The sequence below is a fragment of the Eleutherodactylus coqui genome, chromosome 6 (assembly GCF_035609145.1).
Source record: "Eleutherodactylus coqui strain aEleCoq1 chromosome 6, aEleCoq1.hap1, whole genome shotgun sequence".
NCBI classification, from domain to species: Eukaryota; Metazoa; Chordata; class Amphibia; order Anura; family Eleutherodactylidae; genus Eleutherodactylus; species Eleutherodactylus coqui.
In genome coordinates this window covers 179,699,844-179,714,611 of record NC_089842.1, presented here as the reverse complement: position 1 = coordinate 179,714,611, position 14,768 = coordinate 179,699,844, and the positions used below count along the sequence as shown (strand labels likewise).

Here is a 14,768-nt window from a genome sequence, read left to right as displayed (position 1 = left end):
TTAACGAGAAGCTTAACTGGAGCAACCAGTGTCAGGCAGCTGCTGCCAAAGCCAATAGGATCATGGGGTGCATCAAAAGGTCTAGGGGCACATGATGAGAACATTGTTCTTCCTCTTTACAAGTCACTGGTCAGGCCACACATGGAATATTGTGGACAATTTGGGGCACTGGTACTGAAGGACATATCGGAGCTTGAATGGGTACAAAGGCGGGCAACTAAAGTAATAAATGGAATGGGTGGACTACAATACCCAGAGAGGTTATCAAAAAAATGGATTATACCTACCTGATAATCAGGTTTCCAGGAGTCTCCACGACAGCACCAATTGAGATTGCCTCCTCCTGATAGGACAGGAACACACAGAGGTTAAAAGCTCCCCCCCTTCCCCACTTTCCTCAGTGGATTCTAACGAATTGCCGGGGTAGGAGCTCAACTTAAATTTCTTCCCTTAACCGGGGTTTTTTTGTTGATTATAAAATTATATTATATTATATATTTGTTTTTTATATTATATTCTATAGTTTCTTTCTATCCATTTAGGGGGGGAAGGTACGGGTGCTGTCGTGGAGACTCCTGGAAACCTGATCATCAGGTAGGTATAATCCATTTTTTCCCCCAGTCGTCTCCACGACAGCACCAATTGAGACGTACCAACTAAAGTTTATTAGGGTGGGATTGCTGCCGAGCGGACTTTGCGGCCGAAGGCCATGTCCTCGTCCTGCTGCACTTTTACCCTATAATGTTTAATGAACGTGTGGGTTTTTTTTCCAGACTGCGGCCTTGCATATCTGCTCGACCGAAGCTGAGCTATGTTCGGCCCATGAGGATGCTACTGCCCTTGTAGAATGGGCTTTAAGAGCTCAAGGGATTTCCTTCCCGAGGGCCTTATAGGACTCTATGATGGCCAGGCGGATCCACCTGGCTATGGAGTTTTTTGCCGCTTTGTTCCCTTTATTTGGGCCACTGAACTGGATGAACAGGTTGTCGTCCCGCCTCCAGTGGCTTGCCGCATCTATGTAGCCTAGGACTGCTCTCCTGACGTCCAGGCAGCTTAGGGTTTTTTCTTCCTCGTTTTTTGGTTTGCTAAAAAATGAGGGAATTATTACGTCCTGGGACCTATGAAAATGTGATACCACCTTTGGCATGAAGGCAGGGTCCGTTTTAATTATTAATTTGGAATCCGAGATTTTTAGAAATAGGTGGCGAATGGACAAAGCCTGAAGCTCGCTAACCCTCCTTGTAGACGTGATGGCTACTAGAAAAACGGTCTTGATTGTAAGCATTTTTATCGGTAGTGCTTCGATCGGCTCGAATGGTTCCGCTGACATGGCCCGTAGAACCCAATTAAGGTTCCAGTCTGGAACAAGTTTTATGGGTCTAGGTCGTAATCTAGCTGCTGCTGTCAAGAACCTGTTGACCCATCTATTGTCCGCGAACTTTGTGTCGCATATGGCGCTAAGGGCTGCGACCTGGACCTTCAGGGTACTTGGAGAGAGGCCCATCTGTAGGCCCTCCTGCAAGAATTCTAAGATCAAAGGGATGCTCGGGATAGACTCCCCGGAATCCCTTCCCTGTCTCCATGAGGAGAACCTTCTCCAAACCTTCTGGTAGATAAGGTGGGTCGGCTTTTTTCTGCTGGACCGTTTCTACGACTCTTTGTGAGAATCCCTTCCCCCTTAGTGAGGATTCCTCAAGAGCCATGCTGTTAAGTGGAGTCTGTCTAAGCCCGGGTGGTTCAGTGGCCCCTGTGATAGCAGATCTGTCCAGGTCGGAAAGGTGACTGGGTCCTGGACACTCAATGTTGTCAGAAGACCGAACCAACTTCTCTTGGGCCAGAAGGGGGTCACCAGGATGAGCGTGCATACCTGGGTTCTGAAATGTTGTAAGACCCTGGGGATCAGCGGTATCGGAGGAAACGCGTACGCTAGCCCCTTTCCCCAGTCCTGGCCTAGGGCGTCTATTGCTGTAGGACGATCTCCTGGCCGGAGGGAGAAGAATTTGCCTACGTTGGCATTCTCCCTGGTTGCAAATAGGTCCAATTGTGGGGACCCCCACCGGTTGGTCAGGATTCTGAATGCCTCCCGGGAGAGAGACCATTCTCCTGGGTCTATCTGCCTCCTGCTGAGGAAGTCTGCTTTTTGGTTTAGCGTCCCTTTTAAGTGGGTTGCCGTGATCGAAAGGATCCGGCCCTCTGCCCAGTGGAAGATTTTCTGCGAAATGTTTTGCAGGGCAGGAGACCTTGTGCCCCCCTGGTGCCGAATATGGGCGACCGTGGTGGTATTGTCCGACAGTATCTTTATATGCTGGTTCCGTAGCGAGTTTCCTAACTGCTGTAGGACCCGCCATACGGCCTGTAGCTCTCTGTAATTGGAGGATTGTTCTTTTATCCTTTGGGACCACGGGCCCTGAAAGAACTGGTTCCCCACATGCGCTCCCCATCCCCAGGCGCTTGCATCCGTTGTGACGTGCGTGGCTGGGTTTTGTAGCCAATGAACCCCTTCCTGCAGGTTCGCTGGGAATGTCCACCAACGCAGGGATGTTTTCACTGTGTTTGGGATATACATTTTTGTCCCTAGCGAGGACTGCTTTTTGTCCCATGCGGATAGGACGGAGGCCTGTAGAGCTCTGGTGTGAGCCTGGGCCCATGCTACTCCGGGAATGCATGACGTTAGGCTTCCCAGAAGAGACATGGCTTCCCGAATTGTGCATGATCGTTTCTGTAGGAAGGATCCGACCAGCCTTTGGATTTTTTGTATTTTTTCCTCGGGCAGGCAGGAGCATTGTGATTCTGAGTTGAGCGTTATGCCCAGAAACGTCTTCTTCCTGTCGGGGTCTAAGCTGGATTTTTCCCAGTTTATGATCCATCCTAGAGACTGGAGGAGTTATAGCACTATCTCTAGGTGCTTTGTTAGTAGTTTCCTGGACTCTGCTATTATTAAAATATCGTCCAGGTAGGGTATTATTAAGATCGACTTTTTTCTCAGGTAGGCAGCTACCTCTGCCATAATTTTGGTAAAAATCCTGGGTGCTGAGGAGATCCCGAAAGGCAGGCATCTGAATTGGTGGTGCTCTATTCCTTTGCCCATATCCACTGCGAACCTTAGGTATCTTTGGGACCCCTCGTGGATCGGTACATGGAAATAAGCGTCCTTCAGATCGATGGACGCCATGTAGGCCCCTCTGGGAATCAACTTTATCGTTGAAGAGATGGACTCCATTTTGAATTTCCTGTACTTGGCACATGTGTTCAAAGGCTTCAGATTCACTATCAACCGCTGTTTCCCGCAGGGTTTTCTTACTAGGAAGAGCCTGGAATAATGGCCCTGAGTTTCCTCGTTTTGCGGTACGGGGGATATTGCGTTTAGATGCTGCAGGTCCCGAACGCTTTGCCTTAGTAAGTGTAACTGTCGCCCCGAGCCTCCTGTGATGATGAATTTCCTTCTGGGGAAGGACACCAGTTCTATCCGGTATCCCTGCTGTAGGATCTTTGGGATCCATGGGCCTTCGCAAATTGCCCTACGGAGCTGGCGTCAGGGTCTCTGCTTGGGCTCCCCCTGGTGGGGATCAAAGAGGATATTTCTCCCTCTGCCCCCCTTGGGGTAACTCCAGCGGCCTGTCTTGCCCTTGCCTCGGTAGGCCTCGGGCTGTTGCCCTGGGGTTCGGAAGAAGGTCTTCCCTCTCTGCGGCTTTTCTTCCGGGAATCCCTTCTTTTAGTTGGCCGCCTTCTCCAGGATTTTGTCTAGGTCTGGTCCGAACTAAAACTGACCGTAGAACGGGAGGGCGCATAGTTTATTTTTTGAGGCTAAGTCGCCTGACCATGATTTCAGCCATAGTACTCTTCTGGCTGAGTTGGATCGGGCTGTAGCTTTTGCCGAGAGTTTAACCGTTTCGGCCGCGGCATCCGCTAGAAAATTTGTTGCCATGCGCAGGATAGGTAGGGAATTTAGGATCTGTTTCCTTGGCGTTTTATTGTTTAAGTGTAGCTCCAGCTGTTCGAGCCATACCCCCAGAGTGCGCGCCACACAGGTGGCTGCGATCCCTGGCCTAAGTATGCTTGCTGCTGCCTCCCATGATTTTTTTAGAAGGCCTTCGGCTTTGCGATCCATGGGATCTTTTAATTGTGCGGCGTCCTCAAAGGGCAAGCTCGTCCTCCTAGCTACTTTGGCCACTGGGACGTCTACCTTGGGTATCTCTTCCCAGCTTGCGCAAACTTCCTCCTCAAATGGGTACCTTCTTTTTACCCCTCTAGCGGAGAAGGAATCTGCGTCTGGTTTCTTCCACTCCTTTTGGATAATTTTAATGATGTTTTTGTGGACAGGGAAGGTATGTTTACGCCTCTCCCCTAGTCCCCCAAATATCTCATCCTGCAGGGTGCGTGGCTCTCTGGGCTCTTCCATTTTTAATGTAGCCCTGACTGACTTAATTCTGTTAAGTCGTCCTGATGGAAAAGGTATCTTTTGTAGTCCTCATCGTCTGAGGACTCCTCGGCCGCCTGTTCCTCTTGCTCCGATCCGATAGAACTCTCGGAGTCGGAAGGCTCGTCAGGAACATACACCTTTTCCTGGCGTTTCGCTGGTGGCGCCAGCTGTGACGTTAGGGCTGATCGAACCTCCTCCTTCACCAGCTTCCTAACATCATCCAGGAATCCCCCCGATTCCTCTTTGACTAGCCTAGCTACGCATGCCTTGCATAGAGGCCTGTGGTACGTAGCTGGCAGTCTCGTCCCGCACTCCACACATTTTTTGGGTTTTGTTCTGGGGGGGGGGGGGGGGGGGGGGGGTGTCTTTTTTATCCCCCTGACAAACAAAGAGGGGAAAGTATTTTTTGCGGGTAAATATGCAATTTTTCCATATACAATACATTGGATTTTGCATTTTGTATTTTTGCCGCACTGGCTACTTACGGCCGCTGAGGCTGAGGTTTCAGCTATCTCTGGGGCTGGAGCACTCATTACTATACCGGTGCTGCAGACACCCTGCGACCTGTAGTGCTGGTCCACCTTCTGGCTTCTCTCAGGTTCCTTATTTTGAATTTTCGCGCTCCTGCGCTAAGCCCCGCCCCCTCCGTGCGGCTCCTGATGCGAGCGTGATGACGTCACCACGCTGGGCACGCGACGCCTCGCCGTCAAAGGGCTTCCTGGAGCGCCGCGCTGCCACTATACGAGGAGGAGGAGGAGGAGGAGGGGGACTGAGGCTCCCGCTTTGAACTCCCCATGGGCCGCCGCGGGAGGAACCTGGCCCGGGGGTTACCACCCCATGTGGCGTCCCGGGAGTCGTCTGGCTGGGAAGGGAGGACAGGCTGACCCACTGCCCTCCGATCCGCCCGTGAGTAGGCTTCCGGCTGGCTTCTCCACCAGCCCCTCTCAGAGATCCTGCCTCCTGGCAGGACAGGAAGACACTGAGGAAAGTGGGGAAGGGGGGGAGCTTTTAACCTCTCAGTGTGTTCCTGTCCTATCAGGAGGAGGCAATCTCAATTGGTGCTGTCGTGGAGACGACTGGGGGAAATTAGATTTATTGAGTTTAGAAAACATGTCTGAGGGGCGACCTAATAACTATGTATAAATATATCAGGGGACAATACAGAGATCTTTCCCATCATCTATTTATACTCAGGACTGTGACTGTAATAAGGGGGCGTTCTCTACGTCTAGAGGAAAGAAGGCTTCTATACCGACATAGAAGGGTGTTCTTTACTGTAAGAGCAGTGAGTCTATGGAACTCTCAACCTGAGGATGTGGTGATGGCAAATTTAATAAAAGTTCAAGAGGGGCCTGGATGCCGGCCTTTCTGGAGCGATACAATATTATATGTTATGCCGATTGCCAGATTGAAATACAGAAGAAATGTTTTCCCCCTAAACGGGAAAAGTTGGCTTCTACCCCATTAGGGCTTTTATTTGCCTTCCTCAGGATCTACATTGGGCGGTTAATAGGCTAAACTGGATGGGCACGTGTATTTTTTCGGTCTTCCATACTATGATACTATTAAATTGTACATATGTCGGGCAGATCTGTACATTAAGTTCTAAGGACAAATACCGCTTGATAAGGCAAGAGAGCTGGCTCTACACTTCAGATAGTCTGTTTGGACAACAGTTTTCTACCCAACTCCCCTTTAAACATAATACAAGTCGTATATTTCTGGCTGCAGGGAGAGAGGGGTATCTGCTACCAGACACCTCAAGTGTCACTTGTGAGGAAAGAGGTGCAGTTCAATATTCCTGTTCTTTGGGGAGTTAAGCTGGCCATATACATTAAATGTGCATGGGAGTGTTCCAAATCTCAGCATATGGTGAATATCAGGAAAAGAACAGTTCAATTTCAACACAAGCAATTAGGAGTACGGCGTTATTCAAATTGATTAATTTGTCATTCAGGTGCTTAACGAATCAGTTTTTAAAAAAAAATTCATTACAGAATTGCAATATTAAATTACAGCTTAAAACACTGGCTGTTTTGGCGCACTAAAAGAAGAAGAAATCACTGTGCCTACACAATGCTGTGCAGTGATTGGACATTTCTGGTGGAGTGGTGGGAGTCATCCAGCTGTAATGGGGCAGATGCGCTTCCCATCTGTACCATGATGGAGTCTAGGAAACACATCACTGCAGCCCGGTTCACTTGCCTTTCCACTCCAGTGCAGGCGTCAGGCAGCCTCAGACACTTCCATCACGGCAGTCCCAAGACGGCTGTAGACTCTTCCACTGACACAGCCCTGACCATTACAGTGTCAGACTTTTCTAGCACCGCAGCTGTAACCGTTGCTCACTTCACGCAACCAGGTACAACAAGCTCCTTGGGATGTGATTCAACACTGCAGCTAGACTAGTATACCGTTACTCAAGCAGCAGCGAGGGGGACACAAAAGTGGAGAACAGGCATTGCTGTTCATGTGTGTGCGAAAAATAAAGCATATATTTTATATTTACAAAGGTGTGTGTTTGTAGGGGATCCCATGTCATATAATATAGTCAATGCAGATTGAATTGCATCCAAGTATAGACCCTTAAGCTGCCTTCACATGGGAATGGATCATGCATCGTTTTATCCCCGTGATTGTGCACTGTGCTTGACCATGTATCTCACACTCACAGCGGTGCTTTTTGCTTTTTTTAATTTCCCGCTCTGTCTAAATGTATTGCGTATGGACAGCGTTGGATACGCAACCCATAGACAACAAGAGGACTGTACGCACGTAATACACGGTGAAATAGAACATGCTACAATCTTTTTCACATGCCTATTACACGCAGTGTATATATGCTAAGGGCTCATGCCCACGGGCAGATGTTCACCACATATTACGTTTGCAGTGCACGACTGCATGATACAGGGTGAATGGAGTCAATGGGCTTGCATTGATGCATGCACATGTGCGTGTAGACACTGCGAAGCGATACGCACGAGAAATAAATCGCAGCATGCTCTATTTCTCTGCATACCATGCAGTGTGAACTCTCTACTTTTATACAGGCAGCGTATGCAAACGCAGTCCATACCCAATACATTGCATAGGGTCAGCGTTTTCATACACAACCCCACTATGAAACAGAGCAGGGAATTTAAAAAAGAAAGTCACACTGCGTGTGGGTGTAATACGTAGGCATGCGCAGTACACTCGCAGCCATATGGCTGGATTCACATGGGGCAGATTTGCCGCAGAATTTCCATGCAGACCCTCCTCCGCATGGAAATTCTGCTGCATTAACAGTAGCAGCAAAGTGGACGAGGTTTGGGAAATCTCATCCACATGCTGTGGAAATAACCCGTACAAAACCTGTGTGGAAACTACCTTGCGGTGCAGAATTCAAATACGCAATATGTCATATTAAACACAAATCCGCAATATGTCAATTATGTCGCCGTTTCCGCTGTGGAACTCACTCTCTCTATATTCGCGATGAAACCAGCTTCAAATGGTGCAGGTTTGGAGGCAGGGATTCCGCGGCTGATCTGCAGCAGAATGCCCACAGCTGAAATTTTGCTGGAATTCAGCCCCATGTGAACCCAGCCTAAGTGGTCTCTGCTGGCATACTTAGTATTTACAAATACCTGCAGCGTTTTATCGATCGGCTGTGGACATAAGGCCTTATGTGAATGGATCAATGTATTTTCATTGAATCCATTCACCGCATAATACGTGGTGAAATCATACTTTATAATTGCAGAATCCTGCCAGCAATTCTGTCAAAATCTATAAGACAATACCTCGTTAAACTATAGAAATGGTCCAGAAAGACAGATGAGAAGAGTACCTGTTATGCAAGTGGAATAAAGCTCAGCAAGGACCTTCAGATATTTTTTACTCAACACTTTGTCAGGATCAGCGTGGGACATCATATCAGCTGAAACACTTGTGCTTCTGCCATAACACTGTTTGGTAGGAGTGACAGGATCCAAAACAGCTGGAGACGAAGTTTGCTGGAGTAGTTTGGACCTATAAGATTGTATTAAAACCAGTATAAAAAACATGACATTGAAGAGAGTCCCTACAAGCTACTTAAAGAATCTTTAACAGACGCGTTTCTTAAGGCCCATGTACACGCAAAGATAATTTGATCATCAAAAGATAGGTTTTGAGCTATTGTTTTGCATAAGCTGCTAATGGACACTAATGTCCATTAGGAGCTTATCACCTTCATTTGCATGTAAATAAGCCTCCAGGACCTCTATGCGGAGAACAGCAGGTGGTCTCCTCTCTGCATTCAGCTCTTTTGTTCTGCTGGGAGGCTGCTAGCTGAATACAATGTAATCAGCACTCCCGTGGAGAATACACAGCACCATGAAAGGCAAACACAGCATTCAGTCTGTGTTATCTTCTCTCCGGCTGAATGATGGATTTTATGCTCACCTAAAAATCATCATTCAACCAAAGAGTGAAAGATGGGAGCATTTACACACAATGATTATCGCTCTAATAATGGCTTTTCAGCAGTAGTCGTGTGTAAATGGGCCTTTAGTTCAAGAAAATCTTTTAGGAGAATCTTAAAATGGCAATACCTTTCTTTGCGCAGTATCTCCCTCTCTTCACGTAAGCTTCCTTTATAAGAGGTGCAGACACCTTCTTGAACACTGGTAAATACATCCATTCCTGTGCAATTGTGCCCCATACTGGAAGAACTAATTGGTGTGGATGTAAAACATAGCCTTGACTTGGCATGGGCATCATTGACCGGCGTTGGATTGATCCTTCGTGATGGTATTGATTTACTGAACAAAGCAGAAAGTTTCATGTTAAATCAAAAACGGAATTATAGTCTCATATTACCGAAGCCTTGGTATATCAGAGTCCATACTAAAGTCTCATTAAGAGCAGGATGATACATGGCTGCAATAACAACTTACTCCTCATAGTTCATTACATACCTGTAATGTAATACATGTAAATGAGGGAATAAAAGATGAAGTAAAACAGTATGGTTTGATACAAATAAAAGGTAACAAATGACATAACAGAAATAATTTTTATAGCACACTCATAGATTTATGGCCCTTTTACACAGGCCGACAGTCGTTTAAACGACTACATGAATCAATGCTGATCAGAATCTTTCAGCTCGCGTCCCGCTGGTAGTTCACAGCGGGAGGCGAGCTGTAAGCACGGAATGTAGCTGTTTGCTTATGCAAAAAGCTGTATTGTTCGCCAAGCGATAGCGGCGGTGTCCCGCTCTGCCTGCATAGCTTTTTAGTAGCTAATTAGATACTATAGACTATTCAAAGATGATCGCTCAAAACTGTCACTCAAACTATCGTTTGAGCAATTTTTGAGCAATCATCTTTCAGTATAAATGAAATCTAAAACATTCACAGGTCACAATACTGCAATAAAATGATGGATTCAATAAATTATGCCAAAGAAAGATACAGCATTCTAATTAAAAAATGCAAAGCTAGAGGCGATACAACAGGATACTAGAGCCTCCCTTCAAGGGGTCAGTTTTCTGCAATAAATGATCATTTTGCTCTGATATTGTAATCACTTACTCATTTAAATGTTACAATCACACATAGAAAGTTTAATTCGATTCCCACAACTCCTTCTAGGGAAGGGATTTTTTTTTTACAATGAGTGTACATAGCTGGTGTGGATTTTGTACAAGTTCCTTCACCACTTTCATACATGTTGTAATTATCAAGTATAACACCTACACTGGTCAGCAGAGCGATATAAACTATGAGTGTACTGGTTGCCTTTGAGGAGACAACCTAGATAAAACATAACATAAGAGAAAAATCCTCATTTCCTCACCTTGCAGACTCACAGACAGCTTCCATAGGAGGAAATTCTTCCAAATTATTGAGATTTAGTTGGGTACTAGCAGGTGAGGTGCTGGTATTAGTGCTGCCTTGCTTTCTTCTTTGCATACTCCAGGGACTGTTCTCTCCTTGCACCTCATCTTCAAAAGAGCGTCTGCTGAGGTCCTTGGAAGCATGACGATTAGATGTACTGCTCTTTCTTCTTCCTCGTTTAGTTGTGTGTCCTTCTGGAGTAAGCACCAAAAAGTTCCCAAGATTTGGTTTTTGTGCTGATCGCTTTTCATTATGGTGTTGGACAGGGCTGGAACTGGAATTAGGACTAGTCTGAAAGGTTGTTCTACTAAAGTTTGACCTGACCATAAAAGAGGAGTCATTGGATGTCGAGTTTGGGGACAGAAAAGATGTATCTGAAGCACGTGAACTACTGGGAGTTTGTGCAAAAAGCTGAATTCGGCTTCCACGATGTCCAGGTGAACTGTTCGTTCTCCTCTCTGCTACGGGTCTTTGGCTGCCAGCGTTAACCGCTTTTGCACTAGTCTTTGAAGTTGGAGTTTTTGCAGGAGTTGACGGCCCATTACTCAGAATCTGAAAGGTCTGTTCACGCAGAAAATTGAGCAGAAAAGGAACAAAGTCCTTCCGAAGCAGGTAAAATGAGGCAAGAGTGGGATCAACATGGCTCTCCTGTTAATGTACAAGCATTAAAGTCACAATTTATAGAATGATAAGCAGTAATGGTTAAAGGGGTTGCCCAGTTGCAAACTATAGATGGCCTATCCTTAGGATAGACCATCAATAGAAGATCTGTAGGAGTCTGCTGCCCAGGACCTCCATCAATAAACTGTTCTCTGAGCCAGTGTGCTTTGAGCTGATTTTTGCAGGAAGAAAACAGCTCCGTTCTCTCGGCAGTGGCCAGCCTTGGCATTACATGCTAAATTACTATTGAAGTGAATGAGTTTAAAACCAAGTCTGACCACAGCTGAGAGAACGGAGCGGTCTGCTTCCTGCTAAAATCAGCTCAGTGCATGAGCACACCAGCCTGGCAAACATCTGATCAGCAGGGATTCCAGGCAGCAGATAGCCACTAATCTATGATTGATGACTAAAGGCTCATTTACACACGAAGATAATCTTCCAAACAAATGAAAGTTTTAGCAAGCTTTTTGCATAGAGTGTTAATGGACACTAATGTCCATTAACAATTTATCGTCTTCATTTGCATAAAAAAGGGCCTCCAGGAGCTGTTTGCAGAGCCCAGGGTGTGATTAGTCACACACCGAGCTGTGCACACAGTTGCATCGTTCTCGTGGGGGCTGCTGGCAGAATACCATGTAATCCCCGGCTGCCATGGAGAACACAGCATGCGTCTATTGAGAGAAACTTAATCTCTCTGCGGCTGAACTATGGATTTTAAGTTCCCCTTAAAATCATCGTTCAGCCTAAGTAAACGATGCCAGCTTTACACGCAACAATTATCGGTCATTTGAACGGATTTTGAGCGATAATAATTGCGTGTAAATGGGCCTTTACTCTAAGGATAGGTCATCAATAGTTTTCAACTGGACAAAACCCTTAAATGCTAATCTTTGGGCTGCAGGGCTTTGTTATATAAAACTACCTTACTAGTAACTATACAGTGACAATACTAAGGCTAAAACATACTGTTTAGTGGAGGCTTCACCAACTAGATTGGGGTTATTAAAGCAACTCTCAAGGTCTAGAGAAACAAAGATGGCCGAACCCCTTCTCTGACTACCTGATGCACACTGAGCATAGTATGCAGTGGTAGTCGAAGTCACTGCTCATGTGTAGAGCACTGGTCAAAGTAGCATGTAGTGTCTAAGACTAATGATGCATACTAATTCATTGTGCATCAGGTGGTCCAAGAAGCTGGTGTCGTCACCTCTGTTTCTCCAGGCCCAGATAGTTGCTTTAAAGGGGTTTTGTCATTTGAACAAAACCCTGTTCCCAAGCTGAATTCTGCCTAAAATAAAAAAAATGAGGGTATACTCGCCTCTCCTGGAGCCCCAGGACGTAGCTGACAGACACCACCGGTATTGGCAGCGACTTTTGGGTAGACGGGCAAGCAGAGGTATGTAACCACTATGGCCAGTCAAAGGCCACATCATCAGCAGCAGTGCTCTTGGCATCAGCGCTCATATTATGGGCGCATTGATGCCAGGAGTTTGGGAAAGTGACGATGTAGCCTCTAATTGGTCACAGCCGTCACATGCATCCACCCGGCCATCTACCTGGAAGTCACCACCAATATCGGCTGTGGCTATCAGCTGTGTCTCAGGACACCAGGAGAGTTGAGCATACTTTAGGCAGGGCACAGCTGGGGGACGTTTTGTTTTAATGACAAAACCCCTTTAAAGAAATTTTCACTTTAGGGCTCCTGCATACTGGCGAGATATCGCTCTCGCAAACCTTTTAAAAACCCCTGGATGCAGGGCATTTTCATGTAAAAGCAGCCTTACATCACTGCGGTGAAACCCTTCATCCCATTGCTTTAAATGGGGTGGCAGCAGCGCCAGCCCTATTGAAAGCAATGGGAGAAGATAGCGATCCTCTGCTGCAGCTGTGACAGTTGCAGCAGGGGATTCCTTCAGCCCTGCAGCGATGTGAGGCTGTCACATCCAGGGGTTTAACCTTGCTCTCAATGGAAACAGCAACAGCAGCCCTGGCCCCATTGAAAACATAGGGAGAACATTGCGATCTCCTGCCGCTGCTGTCCCCTTATCCCTGAACACTATGAAAGCAGCAGCAGGGTGTTCAGTGATGAGTGGACTCCCTGCAGGGATGAAGCAATCCCCTGCCGCTGCTGTCACAGCTGCAGCAAGGGATCGCAATGTTCTCCCATTGCTATCAATGCGGCCAATACAGTTGACAATAAACAGGAAATGCTGCGATTTTTTTTCCTCACAGCATCACAGAAGTGAAAACATCGCAAATGAGAATGAAACCATTTAAATTGATTGGTTTCATATTCATGCGTTGTCACTCATTCTCGCTGTGCGAGAAAAGCTCCAGGCCCCCTTAGAGATCTATAGTAAATGTGATACGTCACCACTCAGCCCTGAAGAAATCTTAGCCCGGTCTAGTAGCCAGCTCCAAAGGTTAGTGTGCGCAAACATTTCTGTATGGAGAGAGGCCCAGTACATAATGCCAACTGCAAGACAGATTTAAGACTTCTCTCTCTGAAACACTGCAACATTTTAGAACAAAACAAAATTCATTTGGACTGCGGGGCCCATCACTAAATCAGGTTTCAGACAACTGTGGAAGTCTTATAATTACTACAGTTACTAACTAAACCAGACAGGCATAAACTGCTAAATGTGTCACAATAACACCCTTTGTATGATAAATTTGATGTGTCTTGCCAGATATGTTAAATGTTTTTTTTTTCATCCCCCACTTTCTAAATACTTTTCAAGACTTTCTGAGGCGCTAAAAGTGTCTAAAATACTTTTGATTAAGCATAAAAGAGTCTAAAATACGTAACAGGTTTACCACGTTGCAAGTATGCCACTTTTTATTCTCACTATTTGAGTCACAATTTTGGCGTATTTTGCTTAGTAAATGCCCCAAAATCCACTGCGGTCTGGTATTACAATCTATTAGATCCACAAGACTACCGATTGTGTTTAGTGTCTCACACTTTACAGGAGTGCTGAAAAATACAGATTGGATGTAGTAATACGGATAATGCAAATAGTTACACCTTCTCCATGCTCTGGTCCATTTGGGAAAATATCATGAATAAGCAAATGCGAATGAAGGTTTAGGGTCTGTTCAGACAGGACAATTGTTGGGAGCTTAGGGTGCAGCAGTCGCCCCACAATTACTGTTACTGTGCTTTCACAAAGGAGCGATAAACCTTCAATGAATGCAGACAGAGCAGCTGGAGATCTCTTCCGCCCGCCTCCATTCACAGTAAACAGGCAGTTGTTCATAGACTGCCTGTTTACAGAGGCAGGCACTAGTTTGGTTTTATGAATGCCTAAAACGGACAAAGATAAGCGTACAAACAATTGTTCGCTGGTCAGTCGCTGATCGTGTTTGCACTGTAAGATTTTCATTCAGTTTTGCACAATCCAACAATAATCTGTTCTGTGTAAAAGGGCCCTTAGAAGGAGGAGATAATAAGGTAGACAAAGCCTGTTATGTTCAGGTACATTACAGTATGACAAGATCAGCACAGCATCACCCAAGTAACAGCAGGAGCCTACAACTTGTGGCACTTTATACTTTCCATTGACTTTTAGGCCTCCTTCACACGGGCGACAAAGTCGCGCGATTTTGTAGCAATGTTACAAATCACATGTATGATAAGCCCATGCTTTCCTATGGGTTCCTTCACACCTGCGATGTTTTGTAGCATGCTACAAAACGACACAAAAACCTTGCGGGTCCGGCGATATGCCCGTGACTCGTGAGGTTTTGTAGCCCATGTTTCCCTATGGAGCCTCCCTCTCTGTTGCATTGCATGAAAACGCGGTTTTCCTGCG

The 14,768-nt window shown here is 46.2% G+C and overlaps 1 protein-coding gene across 1 annotated transcript in view; it reads right to left on the bottom strand.

Moving 5' to 3' along the window:
* Positions 1–14,768, bottom strand: part of CDAN1 (codanin 1) — a 52,143-nt gene that overhangs the window by 33,416 nt on the left and 3,959 nt on the right. Inside the window, exons 2-4 of the mRNA XM_066572420.1 lie at positions 10,250–10,938; positions 9,001–9,210; positions 8,219–8,437 (exon numbers count right to left, since the gene is read on the bottom strand). Of these exons, the coding sequence (XP_066428517.1) occupies positions 8,219–8,437; positions 9,001–9,210; positions 10,250–10,938 (1,118 nt within the window). The remainder of the gene's footprint in view (positions 1–8,218; positions 8,438–9,000; positions 9,211–10,249; positions 10,939–14,768) is intronic.